Genomic DNA, 16573 nt, shown 5'->3' on the forward strand with positions numbered 1-16573 from the left:
CCTTCCTGCCGCCCGCCCGCCTTCGGCCTGTGCTACCCAGAAGGTCACCGGGGCGGCCGCGGTTGCGCCTCGGGGGCTATTTTTAGGCCCCCCGGCTCGGGTTGCGAGGGCGCAGTGGGGGGAGGGGGCGGCAGAGGAGGGGACTTGGACTCGACTCTGCTTCTTCTCCCCCCTTTAGGAGTCCCCGTCGCCCCCCCACTTGGCTTACAGGGGTCCCCGAGGCCTTTTCCAAGCCCTCTACCCTGTGGTGTGCCCCGCCCCCCAGCCACCCACTCATGGAGTCGGGTTACCCTTGGGCTAAATCCTATTTCCCTTCCTCCCTCCTCCTGGGTCTCTGATTCCCAGGCCCACGCGGCTGGGGGAGAGAGAGAGAGAAGGTCCGGGTGGGCAAGCAGGCCCAAGTGGAGGTGAGCAGAGGCTGGGGAAGAGGGACCAGTGGCTTCCCCCAGCCTCCATGACGGCCGTGGTGAACGGAAAGACCTGGAGCAGGGAGTCAGGTGGACCGGCGCCCAGCTAGTCCCTGCCCTTACTTGTTGGGTGACATCAAACCTCTCTCAACCTCCACATCCTCATTTGTAAGAACTGAGTCGTTGTACAGAGTTGCAACAGGCAGAAAAGAGTGGGAAGGACGTTCCAGGCAGAGGGAACAGCATGACCAAAATCAGAGCATGATGAAAGTAGATGATGTGTGCTAATAATGAGAGGAGTCTGGGGAATTCCTTGGCCGTCCAGTGGTTAGAACTCCGCTCCGCACTTTGATTGCCAAACGCACAGGGTTCGAGCTCCGGTAGCGGAAGGAAAATCTCACAAGCCACCCAGCGAAGCCAAAAGGAGAATCAGAGGAGTCTGCAAGGATTGAGCCTCAGTGGGCCAGGTGAGAGGTGGGACCTGACAGGAGGACATTTGCTTGATAAGGTCTCTATCCTGATGGCCTAGGGCAAGGCAGGGCAGTGGCGCGCTGCAGGGCATTAAGCAGTAGGATAATATGGTCAGAGCTGTTTTTTAGAAGGATCCCTCTGGCAGCCACAGTGGGGAGGGTGGATTCGAGCTGGGAGACTTGGAAGCCAGTTAGAACCTGTGGTTCTCAAAGTATTGTGTACTGTGCCAGGCCACTTCCATTGTGTCCGACTTTTTGCGACCCCATGGACCATGGCCCACCAGGCTCCCCTGTCCATGGGCCTCTGTTAAAAGCACAGCTTTCCAAGCTCCACTCCCAGAGGTGCAGGTAAAGTATGGGGCCCTGGAGGCCCCAGAATTGGCCCGTCAGTAGCCCAGTGACTCTGATGCACCTGAGAGCCATACTTTGAGAAAAGTCAAGCGAGGACATTATTGCTTTTAAAAGTCTAAGTGAGACTTTTATGATGAGACGATCTGTGTCTTAACTCTGATGGTAGTCATGTGAATCTACACATGTAATAAAATTGCATAGAACCAAATACCTGCACACACACACACACACACTAATGAGTGCACAAACTGATAAAATCTGAAGAAGATGGTGGACTGTATCAATGGCAGTTTCCTGGCTGTGATATTGCACTAGAATTATCTAAGATGTTACCATTCGAGGAAACCAGATGAATGATACACAGGATCTCTTTGTACTGTTTCTTAGAACTGCATGTGAATCTACAATGATCTCAAAATAAAAAGCTTAAAAAACGTTTAGGTGAGAGACCCAGACCTGACCTTGAGCCCTGAGGGAAGAAGCCTGGGAAAAGCAGGGAGGAGCTGGGAGTCATTATATGGAGAAAGTTTCCCTTATCCCTCCCTGCCAACCCTCCTTCTCCAGGAGATCTTCCCCACCCAGGGATTGAACCCAGGTCTCCTGCATTGCAGGCAGACGTTTTACCCTCTGAGCCACCGGGGAAGCTAACCCTCCCCACCCCTAATGTCATTCTGGGAGGCTCAAGTCAAAGTGTGCTTGTGTGTGTGTGTACACTGAGAGGGCAGAGAAGAAACCATGTAAACACTGGATTATGTCTACAGGGACGAGAGCCTTGCGGAATGAAATCTTTGGCTTTAGTTTACATATATTAACACTTACTTTTCGTGCTGTGCAGTTCTGCTGGTTTTGACAAATGCAGACGACTGTGCCCCTGGTTCCCCAGGACGGTACAGAACAGTCTCATCACCCTAAAGATGGGCCTGAGCTTCTCCTTCATAGTCAACCATGCCCCCTCCACCAACTCAGGCAACCACTGATGTTGAATTCTCAAACGTAAATTGAATTCTATAAAGTAAAAATGGGGAGGGGAGGAAGACATTGTAAGCACACGGAACACCAAGACTGAAAGATTCGAGACTATTTTTAAAAAACCAATAACCCAAAACTTCCTAGCACTATACCTCAACAATTTGCATGGAATGTGGTAGGTGGTCTGCAAGTAAACGTTGGCTGGTTGGTTGAATAAATTAACTCTGTGATCTAGATCAAGTTATTTAACATCTTTAAGCCTCAGTTTCCTCAACTATAAATTGGGAGTAGCCCAACTCAGGGTTTATTCATTCATTCAACAGACATTTTTGAGTTCCTCTAGTGTGCCTGGCACTGTGCTGGCCACTAGGGAAATAGCAGCAAACAAAACAGACAAGGGAGACTTCCCTGGTGGTCCAGTCATTGGGAATCTGCCTGCCAATGCAGGGGACATGGGTTTGATCCCTAGTCCAGGAAGATTTCCATTTGCCGAAGGACAGCTAATCCCATGCCACAACTACCGGAGCCTGTGCTCCAGAGCCTGTGTTCCGCAACAAGGGAAGCCACCACAAGGAAACACCCATATGCACCACAACTAGAGAGTAGCCCCTACTTGCCTCAATTAGAGAAAGACTGCAACAGCAACAAAGACCCAGCACAGCCAAAAATAAATAAATTTTTAAAAAGAAACAGACAAGGCTTCCTACTCCCGTGTTGCATATATTCAAGGAAGGAGACAACTATAGAGAAACAAATTATAAAGATCAGTAGAAGATAAGTATTCTGAGGCAATGAAGCAGGATAAGGGAGATGGGAGTGGGGAGTACTGCCCAGGTGGTGCTAGCGGTAAACGAACCACCTGCCAATGCAGGAGGTGCAGGAAACTCGGGTTCGATCCCTGGGTCAGAAAGATCCCCTGGAGGAGGAAATGGCGACCCATTCCAGTATTCTTGCCTGGAGAATCCTATGGACAGAGAACCTGGTGGGCTACAGTCCACAGCATCACAAAGAGTTGGACACAACTGAAGTGACTTCACACACACACACACACACACACACACGGGAGATGGGAGTGTGGTGAGGGGCTTGCACTTTGAAACAGAGTGGTAGGAATTGGCCTCACGCAGAATAGTTGAGCCAATCTTGAAGGGGTGAGGAGGCAGAGGGAGCAGAAGTCTGGGCAGGACTGCTCCAGGAAGCATATACCCTGTGGGCTCCAGAAGAGCAGGGCTGAGGGCAGTGTGGGGGAGCTGGAGGGACAGGTCAGACAGGCAGCAGGGGCCAGATAGCCTAGCATCTTGTAGGCCATGACTCTTTTATTCCTAGTGAAACAAGAAGCCATCTCAGAGGATTCTGAGCCGAGGAATTACATGATCTGACTTAGGTTGTTGTGATGGCTTTAAATTATTATATTAAATATTAAAACAAATATTAACTATTTAAAAGGGCCTGGCACAGAGCCTGGAACGTCGCTCATCCTCTCCTGGTTGAATGACCACAATGGGGGCTTTCGCTGAGGTGTGGGCAGGAGTGTGCGGGCCTGGGTCAGGAGGGCACAGGCCCTGGCAAGTCGCGGGCGCCCTCTCCTGGAGGAGCCCGCACTGACTGTGACGCCGGAAACCCTCCTGCCCTCGCCAGGGCCCTCACCCAGAGCAGCTGGCTGCAAGGCGCTCATCTGTCCCTCAGAGCGGCCCCACCGTGCCCCGAGGCCTGGCGCCCGGCTGGTGTGTGCTGCCAGTCTGCCCTGCTTTGCAATCACAAGCCTGTGGTGTCATGGAAAGAAATCTGCGCTCTGGAGGCCAAGGAGCAGGGGCCCCCGTCCTCTGCCAATGATACGCTGTGTGACCTTGGCAGTCCACCCATCTCTCTGGGCCGTGGAGACATTCCTCCAAGTCATAATGAGGCACCATGTGCCTGGCACATGGCAAAAGCTTACTGATGAATCAGTGAATGAAGTGGGGACCGTCAACCTTTCTGGTAAATATTTAATTTAGAGAAAAGTAAATAAAAGTGCCCAGTGGGTATTCATTCAACAAGTATTTAAATATTTGATGGGCACCTTCTATGGACAAAGCCCTCTTCCGGGCACCTGGAGTAGTGAATATAATGAATGAAAACCTTGTCCTTGGTTAGCTGACATTTTAGGTGTTGAATCAAAGGTCAGTGATTTGCATATGAGTCCTGGGCAGGCTGGTGGTCAGAGGAGGAGTGAGAGAAGTGGTGAGTGAGTGGAATGCTTTGTCTCCAGGCACAGGGGTGGCGGGATAGCCAGAGTGGACAGACAGGATAGGAAACGGCCTGCTGAGACGTCAGTTCTTGGCTTATGGACATGTTTGCCTCCACAATCCTTCCCATTCCAAGTGCTCAGGTGGGGCCTGAGTTGGTCTGGAACTGCTCCCATGGTGGGAAGCTGGTCAGCCCTCTGAACCCTCTTATTTCTCAGTGTTCAGACACCAGTTCCCAAGGAGTAGGGAGAGTTTTAGCCATGGAGGGGGTGGGGTGTATGTGTGCGTGGGTGCACCTGAAGATCTGGGTGTATGTGTATGACCACCGGAGACCCAGATCTTTTTCAGTTTATTTTTGTCTATTCTCTGGGATCAGGCCACATGCATCTCCTCTGCCCCAGATTCCTAGGTCACTGTCCAACTCCCAGGGAGACGGACAAAGCAGAGGGCTTAGAACCAGAAACCCCAGTCCAGGAAGGCTCAACTCAGACCATGCTTTCCCCTGGGCCTCCTCCCTTCTCTGAGGACAGATGGGTAGCCATCACAGGGACATGTGTGAGAAGGAAGGGCTTTCTGATCTTCAGAGCTGTCCCAGCAAGAAGGGGCCCCTGAAGAGGCAGTGTGTTCTTAGACCCCAGAGACACTCAAGCGGAGCCTGAGGACAGCTGGTCAAGATGTGGGGCAAGGCCCCAGGGGGCAAGTCATGGTCTGGGGGCCTTTGAGGTCTGGATCTGCCAGTCTAGAGTCCTCCACTCTCTCCTTCTAGTGACCAGTCTGCACCTAAGCCTTTTTTGGGAAGGTAGGGAAGCCTCTAAGCCTTTCTCTGACCTCATGTCCCTTTATCCTTTGTGGGGTAGATAAGTGCTCAGAACTCATTCAAGGGGAAGAGCAAGCTGAGAGACTCCGGAGGTTACTCACAGGTACACGTACACCACCACATCCACGTGGGCCCACCTCACCCAGGAGTCTCTCTCACACAGAGAGGAGCTCAGATTCCAGGGCCCCCCATAGGCTCAGGATAAGAAGGTGCCACCCGCCTCGATCCCAGTGTGCACAGGAAATGCTCCTGCTTATTTTTCTTGGGGGTCCACCACCGGTTAATTGGGGGGATGGAGTGTTCTAGGGCCTGCAGGGTTCACTCTGCTGGAGGATTGGGGGGAAAGGAAGGGAGGGTGAGGGACATGAGGTTTAACTCCAGATGCTCCCAGGGCAAGATGAAGGATAGCATACCTTGAAAAGGGGGTCCTTCCTGGAGCCCTGGAGGGAGGGACCACACAAGTTACGGGGGGAGCCTGGCAACTCATGAGCCAGGGCTGCATCCAAGAAGGGGGAGGAGACACCAGAAAGGCTTTTGGAACCTTCTGAGAAAAGCCAGTTAGGAACAGCATACTAAGGACTTTAGGACTAAATCTCTATTGGATTTATTTCCCTTACAAAATGTCCGAATTTATCATGTTTGTGATCTCTACCCTCTTCCTGCTTCTAAAGGGTAACCTCTTAAATCTGAGGGGTGGTTGGAAGACAGAGACCTACATGGATCTATCAAGCTTCCTAAATCTCTGATCCACCTGGAATTTAATTTTTGAAAGGAGTGAAAAGACAGATTTCACCGCTGCCCCAGTCCATAGCTACCATGCCCAGTACTGAATAATTAAGGTTTCCCCACAGAAACCTTTAAGATATATGTTAATATTTTATTTTATGATTTTCTGGGTTGTTTTTTTTTTTTTTTCATACGTCCTACATTCCCTCCTATCTTCCCAAATTCTCCCAAAATTTCCCTTTGGTATTTTAGTTAAGATTGTATTACACTGAAATTATAAGCTAAAGATGTCAAGGGTGACTTGACATCTTTAGAGCAGTGAGTCTTCTTCTCCAGGGATGAGATAGAGCTTTCTGTTTTTCTTAACAAGGTTATTTTTACTGAATTGGCCTTTGAGCTTCGAAGATGCAGGTTTAGTGGGAAGAGGGTGTAAGCTACCTTAGGCAAGGACCACAGGAGCCCTACTTCAGAGAAGTCCGTGGGGGCAGTCCTGGTAATGGGGCCTAGCAAGAGGTATGTGTGAGTCCCCAACAAAAGCTCCCCCCACCATATGCTACACACATACAGCCAGGCTGCGAGGCTCTGGGAACCGAAGGGGTGACAGGCCCTGGGGGACAGTCTGGCTGGGCAGGAGGGCAGCACACAGTCCACCTCAAGAGGTGATACAAGGAATTTCCTGGTGGTCCAGTGGTTAGGACTCCATGCTTCCCTTGCAAGGGCATAGGTTCAATCCCTGGTTGGGGAACTAAGATCTCACATGTTGTGTTATGTGGCCAAAAAAAAAAAAAAAAAAAGATAGGTAGTGCAACAAGGCTCTCTCAGAGAAGACCTGGCAGTCAAAACAGCAGGGGCCATACTAGGCTTGTGCTTAACTTTTTATTGTTTCTGTTCAGAGCCCCTGCAGCAGGGAAGGGGCAGGCACGGGGAGGTGGGCCCCCCTGCCACCTGCCTGAGACCGCTCTCTCCTCTCTCCTCTTCTCTCCAGCATCTCGCCCACCCTCTCTCTTTCTGCATCTCCTGCTCCCACATCTGGCACCTTCGGGGGTTCTCTCTTGCAGCCCCTGCTTTGTAAGCCCACCTCGGGAAAGTAAGGGACCACGGGGTCAGTCTCAAGCCCCCCAGTCCCCACGGGGGTCTATGTCCCCAGTTACCTGCCCGGCTTGCTAAGGATGCTGCCTTTCTGACTCAGGCTGGGGAGGGGGCAGTGGGGAGGTCCACAGGGCTTGACCTGACCCTGAGGGGTTCCTACGTCCTGCTCTGGAGTCCTCTCCAAAGCCACACGCTAGAGCCTGAGGTCATGGAGGTGGGAAGGGCAGGGTCAGTGCCTTGTCTTGGCTCCAGTCTGGCCCTGCCCAGCACACTCCAGGGGCGGCCCAGGGCCAGGCCCCCTCACTTCAACATCCAGACCTCACATAGCAGGGGCTCCCTGTGCCTGGGAGGGTTGGGCCATGTCCCCTGTGGGGACCAGGAGGGGTGGTCGCAGTGAGCAGGGGTCAGAGGCTGTGAGGGGAGCACTGTGGCTGGGGGTGGTGCCCTGGGACAGAGGGAGGCTGGCTTTAGGAGGCAGTGAGGACAGAAGTGAGCACGGTCTCTGGTGGCAGAGAGGTCTCTGGCTTTAGAGCACCTCATGCTGCTGCTGTGTGGCCTCACTGACGACCTGGAGAGGAAGAGAAACCCAGTCTAACCCAGGGCTGGCCGGAGTCATGACTGGATGGAGTCACGACCCCAGAACGCCTCGTTCCCAGCGTGGCAGACCCCTCTGCCCCCAGGCAGAACCAACACAGCTGGTAGAAGACACCTGGCTGACAGCCCCCCTAGACACACCCCACAGACTCCCCCCACCTCAGGGGTAAGGGGACCAGGCAGACCACTCACCTCCCCGTCCCGGGTCTCGATGGTCTTGATCATCACCGTCTTCTTGGTATGGACCTCAGAACCCCTCTGCTCGGGGCTTGTTTCTGTAACAGATTCATCCACACACTCAGCCTGACCCAGGCCAGACCCGGCCTGTTCCTGTGGCTGGGAGTCCTTCCCTGGTCTCACCGGGCAGAGCCCGGAAGACGCCCACCCCCTCAATATGGGCCTGTTACTTTTTCAGCAAAACATCTTCACCTGTCCTGGTGCCCAGCACCCAGTAGGTGGCTCTGCAGACCCAAGGGGCTGTCCCAGGGCTGAGAGAAGACGAGGAGCCAACAGGTGTGCTTGAGGTGTTGGCAGGTTCAAGAGGCTGGGGGATCACCTAGGCCCCAGGCCACCCAGCATTCCACCCCCACCGGCACCCCTCCTCGCTCCCTCTCCACCCCTGGTCCCCAGGAGATCCCTGCAGGAATTTGTACCCTGACAGTTAGGACCCTAGAGCCCAGAACCAAGGCACTCTTTTGAAGGATCTCATGGTCCCCAGACCCCTTTGTCTCCGGATGAACAACTTGATGTCTTAATGAAAGAAAGATGGACAGGAATCAGTCACTGATGTATTGTGCGGATGGCCAGTCACTTGCCCCTCCATGCCTCAGTTTCCCCACTGTGAAATAAATGGTAGCAGCGGTACTTGCCCTGTCATGGCCCAGAACTATTGACTTGAAAAAGCATTAAGCGATTTTAAATGCAAGGCTCACACTTGGTATCTGCATAAACTGCTAACGGAAAAGAGCCATTCTGAGTTTTATTGGAAGGGTCAAATTTAGGTCCTTGGTGTTATGAGTTTGGTGTTCATAAATCTCCTTAGCAGTCAGCCAGCCTGTGATGAACATTGCAGCTCGGTGGAGCACGGCATGTATTTTTTTCTGATGGAAATGAACATCGAATATATAAAAGATTTGATCTAGGAAAGGCGAAGCTGCCAAGGACTCCAACTTGCTTTCCTAATGTATCATTAGAGCGTGTTTTTCTGCTCTCCGGGGTTGGAAAGCCACTCGATCTGCATATTACTAATGTCAGAATGGCAGAATGCCCTAGGAGTTCGTTCTTTTAATTGTTTGGCTTTGCTAAGGTTTGGCTTCATTTTTTAAAACAAGCACCCAACTTCTTGCTCCAGAAAGCTGGAAATATTCAACAAGCAGCTGGAGGGCAGTGGGGGGTGCTTGGCATCTTATCAAACAGACAGTAAGTGGTGGGTGCCTTGTAGCTCAGGCATACGGTTCTAGATGCTTCTGCTGCCAGGTCCCCAAGGATACCGCTAGTACCTCCTCAGAGTTTGGATATATTAGAAAAAAGAAATTGTTGGCCCCTTAAAATGCCCAGAAGATGCAGGGGACATGGTCATACAATACAACACCATGAAATAAAAAAATAAAATAAAAATCTTCCTTTGTCAGAAGATGCCTCTACCTAAACTTCCCCATTCTCCTGTAGCAGCCCCCTTTCGGTTCCCCAGACCCCAGTCCTTTCCCTGTGGTGTTTCCTCCCCTCTTGGCTGGCCTTGGGCAGTGCCCATGCTGGCCTCTTACCCTCTGCCACTCCAGCCTCCACTTGCTAACACACACTCACCTCGGAAGTTGAGGGCAGAGAAGGTCTGGATAGGGAGGTTGATCCTAAAAGGAGAGAGACCAGGCCCCCAAAGGGTTAGGACCCTCCATCTCTCTCATCACCACCCCTCAAAGCTTGCCCTGATCCTCTGTGAACACCATCCTCAGCTGTCCCAGTCCCACTGACTTCAACACTGCTTGGGGCATGGGGCCAAAGGCCAACTCGAGCTGTCCCAGGAACTGTCCCTTCTATCACCCAGTCCATCTCTGACCTGCTGGTGTAACACCAGGACCCCCACTGCACCCTCCACTGTACCCGGATATCTTTCTTGCCCTTGGCATTGCAGGGTGTATCAACAGGAGCTGTAGATGACATCCACTGCATGTGCCCACCCTCCAGTCACTCTGGGAATCTCTGGTCCACTCACATGAAGGCAAGTTCCAGGAACTGCCACCCCTGTTTATGCCTAGAGCTGGGAAAATGCAATGTGACCTTAGCTACCTCAAGGGGTCATTATATGTGGATATTATTCTACAGTATCTGAAATCTTCCTCTCTATAAATCTGTATCTAAATATGTCAGCTGATTTTTTTAAACTTCAGATTTTATCATTGTTGTGAGCATCAGTGGGCATCATTTTGTTGAGTAAATGACCTGTTTTGAATTGACATTAGGTTTACATAGTGAAATGTACAGATCTTTACAGTTCAATCCAGTGAGTTTTGATCAGTGTCTACATCCAAGTAACCACCAGTCCAAATCAAGATATAGAATATTTCCATCAACAAAGAAGGTTCCCTTGTGTCCCTTTTTGGTTGTATGATGTTCTTGTGTCTAAAGGTGATTTGTTCTGAGCGTGTCATTGCATCTTTTCCTGTGAGCATATGTGTGTGTGTACAGGTGCGTGTGTGTGCACCCTCTGAGCATGAGTCTCTGCACCTTCTCTCCTAGCCTATCACGTCCCGGCTCCATTTGTCTCCATTCATCTCTCTCTGCCCCCTCCCTTTCCTTCCTCATCACTCCCGGCTCTGCTTCTATCTCTCCCTTGACTGGCAGTGATGTTTTATTACTAGTTGCTGAATATGGTTTTATGCTGCTGGTTCTTAATTCTGAAGGTGGATGTGGGAATACTTATATTTCTCTTTTTATAAAAGCTATTAATTAAATCACTTTTTACCCAGGTGGCTTTGGTTAATTTTCTATAATTAGCGGAGTGGTGGCCTCTTGTATAATATTGTTTCTAGATCTTGTGATGGTGATCCTGAGCCCCGCTTCAGGGCAGGAAGGAGCCCTCACCACAACCCCCTCCAGGACCCCACAGTCAGCCTCTGCCTCGCCCCTCACCGGCTCTCCTCGCCCTCCAGCAGCTTCCGGTAGGTGGCAATCTCCACGTCCAAGGCCATCTTGACATTGAGCAGGTCCTGGTACTCGCGCAGGTGGCGGGCCATCTCATCCTTGAGGTGTCGGATCTCCTCCTCCAGGCGGGCGATGTTGTCCTGGTAGCCACTGGCCTCACTAGCAAAGCGGTCCTCCAGCTCCCTCATCTGCCTCATCAGTGAGTCGTTCTGCAGGGGAGGGGTGCCCAGGTCAAGGATGGGCTGTGCTGGCGGTCGGGGGGACAGGCAGGGCCCAGGATGGAGAGAGGCACAGTCTCTGGGCTGCGAGGCACCCCAGATGGCCAAGCCTAGGACTTGTCAGAGTCCTCTGAGCCAGGGAACTCGGAACTCAAATGAAGCCTTATGTGGAATCTCAGAGAATACAGCTGATACAAGGGAGCACGGCTGCCCACCCTCCCTGCCTCCACGCAGGAGTCCCACGATTCCTGAGAGCATCCCCCTGCCCCGGGAGTCCACCTGTCTGTTTCTACCCCTGTGGTAGATATGAGGAGACAGAGGCCCAGAGAGGGTGTGTGGTGGGCTGGAGGTCACAGAGCATGAGCCGCAGATGGGAAGGGCTGGGCCAGGTGAGGTGGGCAGGGACTCACGGTGCCCTTGAGGGCGTCGATCTCGCAGGTGTAGGACTGAATCTGGTGGCGGTACTCCATCATCTCCTGCTTGGCCTGGCGCAGCGCGTCGTTGTTCTTGTTGGCTGCCTGGGTCAGGTCGGACACCTAAGGGCAAAGAGAGAGGGTCCCTGAGATGACAGGGAGGATGCAGGATACCGGAAGGGGTGGGCAAGGAAGCATGGAGACCCTGGGCTCACCCTCCTCCCCAGGGATGGAGCCATAGGAAATACCTCCAAACTGGGAATGAGGGGGCCAGAGGAGCCGCCAGAGTCTCACCTTTGACTTGTACCATTCCTCGGCTTCCGAGATATTCTTGGCCGCGATGGTCTCATACTGAGCACGGATGTCCCTGAGGGCAGCAGTGAGGTCTGGTTTCGACATGTCCATCTCCACCTGGACCTGCTGTTCCTGAAGCTGGGCCTGTAGCTCACGGATCTCCTGCAGGGTATGGCTAGGCTTCAGTCCCCAACCAGCCCCCATACGTAGCCTCACACCCCAACTCCCAGAGTCCAGCAGCACCACCATCCACTCCAGCCACTTTCACCAGGGCATAGTACCTCTTCGTGCACTTTCTTAAGGAACGCGATTTCCTCGTTGAGAGATTCGATCCTGCGCTCCAGGTCAATTCGAGCTAGAGTGGCTGCATCCACGTCCTGGGAAAGGTCAAGCAAGAGGGAAAGGGACACTGATCACCCGGGCAGGGCAGAGGGAGACCAGGCGTGACACAGAGGGGACAGAAGGGGTAAGGCAGCTGGAGAACCAAGAGGACTCACGGCTCGGAAGGCAGCCAAATTGTTCTCCGCTTCTTCTTTCAGCTGAATTTCCTCTTGCAGCCTGGCAGACACAGGCAGAAGGACAGACAGATGGTGAGGATCAAACGGGCTGGGGAGAAGACTGACTGGGGGCTGCCCAGGGAGTGGGCTCAGAATAGAGTGAGGAGGGCCCGCCCACACAGGGAGGGGACAGGAAGTGGCTCCAATCTCTGCCCTGGAACCACACCCTGGAAGTCCGCGTCCTCGCTAGTTTGTGACCTCCCTGGGATTAAGAACCGCGTCTTATTTTATCCACCTCAGGGTTCTTATTTTATCCACCTCCAGGTTCCCGGGCCCCAGCCCCAGCCTGGCCCATGTAGGTGCTCATTTAATGTTTGTGACCTGGGTGGTAGGCCAGTGATCACTTGGGCAGAAAAGCAGGACCCACCAGTATTTGCTTTTTTCTTGCTGCCTGAAGCACAGGGAGCCTGGTGGAGCCCACAATCAGTCTTCCAATCTGTCTGAGGGCTGCAACCTCCCACCCCCACTCACTCTCCCCTTTCCTCCAGCTTATCCATCCCTCCCTGTAAAGCTTAAGTCTGGCCCAGGGGTCAAGATCCCCTCTCTACCCGGAACCACAGGGCTTCATCACAGATGAACTGAGAGCTACTGCAGGCCCCAGATTTCCTTGTCTCCTACCAACCTGTCCCCTCCCTCCCACTGCCTATGGGCCTCCTTTCTCCTTCCATGTGCCCACCTGAACCCAGAAACATCACCCCAGCATCTTAAGATGCTTTTAAGAAGCACCTGGTCTCCCAAGGTCGCCCATTACCACTCCATGATGTCCCCAAGAAAACTAGGACCGTAGCCTCGTCTGCAGCCTGAGAGCACAGGGAGAGAGAGGCAAGGCGTCTCTCCCCCCTCTCCCGGGAACACAGCTAGACCACCCTCACCCTGGGTACGACGGGGTACTGACCACTGGACCCAGCCCCAGGCCTAGCCCGTGCCCGGCCCCTGGAGAGGGAGGGGGTTCTGGGGGCGCTCGCGGGTGCTCACTTGGCCTTGAGCCGCTGCAGGTCGTCCAGCAGGTTGTCCCGCTCGACGTCGACGCGGGCGCGCTGGTTAGTAAGCACCTCCACCTGGCGCCGCAGCTCGCGCAGCTCCTCCTCGTAGATCTCGGCCACGCGCGTCGGCTCCCGGCCCTTGAGCCGGTTCACCTCGGCGGCAAGCGCCGCGTTCTGCTGCTCCAGGAAGCGCACCTTCTCGATGTAGTTGGCGAAGCGATCATTGAGCTCCTGCAGCTCCACCTTCTCGTTGGTGCGCGTGGTCAGGAACTCCTGGTTCACGGCATCGGCCAGCGAGAAGTCCAGCAGCTCGCCCGCGCCGTAGGAGGAGGGCACGCGGGTCGCGCCCAGCCGGCTGGCCCGCAGCGCCCCCAGGCCCCCGGCCCCGCCCGACGTGCGCGACACCTGGTACACGCGGGATGTCACCGAGCTCGAGGAGCCCTTGGTGCCGAAGCCCGCGCGCGGGAACACCGGCGAGCTCAGCGGGGAGCCGAGCGGGAAGCTGGGGGCCCCGCCGAAGGTGCGGCGGTAGGACGACACCCGCTGGCTGGACGAGTAGGCCTGGCTCATGGTGGCGGCGCGGGCGAGGCTGGGCGGCGCGGAGAAGGAGGCGGCGGGCGGCCGGCCGGAGAGTGGATGTGGCGAGGGGAGACAGGGCCCCCGGCCGTCCGCACTATTTGTATCCCTCCTGACATCAGCCCCCGCCGCCCCTCCCCTGACAGCTGCAGGATCCCGCTGTCCTGCCAGGAAAGGGCGGCCCCTGGCGTGGGGGCGGGGAGGCCAGCTCCCCCGCAAGAGGCCTGAGCCCCTCAGCGGGCGGGTGGGTGGGGGCCCCTGCGGGATGTGGGAGAGGCTGGCGGACCTAGGAGGGCAGAGGTTGGGCAGGCCTGCCAGCCGCTTCACCGGGGCGCAAGCGTGTCTGGAGCCCCCGGCCAGACCGCTTTCAGTCTTTGGGTGCCTGCCTCCTCCTGGGGTGGTCAGGGGAGAGAGCTGGGGAGAGGCTTCCATTTAGTGTGAGGGGGTTTCTTTTGGCTCCAAGGAGATACTTCGGGTCATTTCCTGAAGAGCCAAGGCCTATTTCCAAGACAGTCTCCAAATCACCTTTGTTTTTCTTTTTCTTTTTTTCTAAAGAGTCTCTGAAAGTGGCAAACATTTAGGAGGGCTCAGGCAAAGACCAGGAATGCCCTAGCCAGGCCTAGTGGAGGAGGGTCTCTGACAGGCAGGGAGGATGGGAAGACCTCCCTGGGGCCGGCAGCCATCCCCGCTGGAGCCCACCTCCTCAGGCATGTCCACTAGCACCTGCATTCCAGCTCCCAGCCTCAGTTTCCCTCTGGATTCCTGAAGGCCCTTTTCCACCCCACCCCTACCAATGAGGGTGCAGCCTCAAGTTTATAAACAGCAGGGTGATTTCCAGAAAGGGCCTGGTAGGCTCTCAGTTTCCAATTATAACAATTATAACTGTACACTCTCACCCCCACAGGGCCAACTTCTCTGGGCTTCTGTTCCCCTGAGCGCACCCCACCCCCTCTCTGATTCATCCCCCTTCCTCCCCCACCCCCACACACCAGGGGTTTCTGTTTTGTCAGGAGCCTCATGTCAACCCAGCCATCTCCCTGGCAGCAACAGCTGCCAACCCCAAATACCAGAGCTGGTATTTATAGAGGAGAATGCATCAGTCCGGGGAACAAGCACACAGGAGAGGCGCTCTGGGGGGGTGGAGGGTGGGATACCTGAGGAGACATGGGTGTCAGATGGTGGAGGAAGGTTTGAGGTGATGAGCCCCAATCACTTCCCACCCACTTCATGCTCCAGGCCCCCAGCAGAGAAGCCCCGAATAGGGCTTGTCCATCCCTTCACAGGTCTCCTCCTTAGTACAAGGCACTGGCTGACCCCTAAGGACATTTCCGCTTCTCCATGAATATTGGCTGTCTCTCCATACCTCCACCTGGCACTATTCAGGTCTCTCTTCGGCCTTGACCCTTTAGGAATGCAAAGTTTGGGAATAGAGGTCTGGTCTTATCCTAGCTCTGCCATCACCTGAAGATGTAATTACAATCAGGCAAGTCCTTCCCTTCTCTGAGTCCTCACTATAAAGTAGGAATGGTCACCCTGGCGGTGTCTACCGGCTATGGGTTTGAAGAGGCTCAAGTAACAATATGCGAATAATACTACCTTGTGTATTCTGAGCACCCACCGTGTGTCACTCTGCTAAGCGCTCCCCATCCATGATCCCCAATTCTCTTGACACCCCATGTTGCAGCTCAGGAAGCTGAGGCAGCCTGACTTCAGAGCCCATGCTTGTCCCCAGGGTATGTGTGAATGTGCCAGGTTAACTGCAAAGAGCTTTGTGGCTGCTGTCTTTGCAAAGCCCTTTCACATTCAGTTTCTAATTTTTATCCCAGAGACAAGCTTATGAGGTGGGTGGGGAGTTCCAGATATTCTTATCCAGCCTTCGAGTCAGTGCAAGCTGTTGTGTTCTGGTTATTTTTGTGTCTCGTCTCCCATACTAGATTGTAGGCTCCTGGAGAATTTTTGGGAGACCATGTGACTCTTTTGCATGTCCCTTTGGACAGGCAGCACTGTCCTTGTTCAAAGTAGCCTGCAAGATTTCTTTCCCATCCCCTTCTTTTGTTAACATATGCTGCGTGCACACAAACACACACATCCATGAGACACACCTGTCCACGAGTGGACAGGTGATCCCAGCCACTCTTATAACTGCATCCCTCTGACTGCAGCGGTTGGCTCAAGGGGCAGGCCTGGACCTGACCAGGGCCAATCAGAGACCCACCCTGGAATTTATACACGGAACTGGGATTACTAAACTGGACCCTCTGGCAACCATGTTTCCTGCCCACTGGGGAGGTCTTTCTGGCATAGGAAGAAAAAGAGGTCAGCGTTCCGGGAGAAGCAGAGACACCCAGATAGAAGGAGAATGTGAGGCTGGAAGTCCTAAATTCCATCTCCTGGGACCCTGGTTCTTCAGTTCTCTATTTTGTGAGCTCCCCCAGTATCCTTCCTGGGTTTGGGGCCAATAAACTTTCCTTTTTTTTTTTTTCAACTGAAGAGACTTGGTATTGGCTACTGCCATTTGTAATCAAAACAACCCTGGCTAATATGCTGTAAGGAGACTGTGCGCCCATTTCCACAACACTAAAGAGGCCAGAACACTTTTGGGACTCCTCTCTGTGAACAGTCTCCAGACCACATAAGGAAATTGCCCTTTGGACCAGCCTGAGGCCTCAGTTCCTTAGTGAAATGAGACAGAAAGCAAATAAATAAATTATACCATCTATTCTCTAGTCAAAATCAACATCTACCA

The 16573-nt window shown here is 53.7% G+C and overlaps 1 protein-coding gene across 1 annotated transcript; it reads right to left on the reverse strand.

The window, feature by feature from the left end:
• Positions 1–6827: 6827 nt before the first annotated feature.
• DES (desmin) lies at positions 6828–13899 on the reverse strand. The gene is made up of 9 exons (XM_061148668.1): positions 13244–13899; positions 12209–12269; positions 11993–12088; positions 11712–11873; positions 11415–11540; positions 10775–10995; positions 9452–9495; positions 7841–7923; positions 6828–7622 (listed from the first exon to the last, which is right to left on the reverse strand). The coding sequence occupies exons 1-9, from the start codon at positions 13819–13821 to the stop codon at positions 7581–7583; spliced, it is 1413 nt and encodes a 470-aa protein (XP_061004651.1). The 5' UTR covers positions 13822–13899; the 3' UTR covers positions 6828–7580.
• Between the last annotated feature and the right edge of the window lie 2674 nt (positions 13900–16573).

Source organism: Dama dama, chromosome 8 (genome assembly GCF_033118175.1).
Source record: "Dama dama isolate Ldn47 chromosome 8, ASM3311817v1, whole genome shotgun sequence".
Taxonomy (NCBI): domain Eukaryota; kingdom Metazoa; phylum Chordata; class Mammalia; order Artiodactyla; family Cervidae; genus Dama; species Dama dama.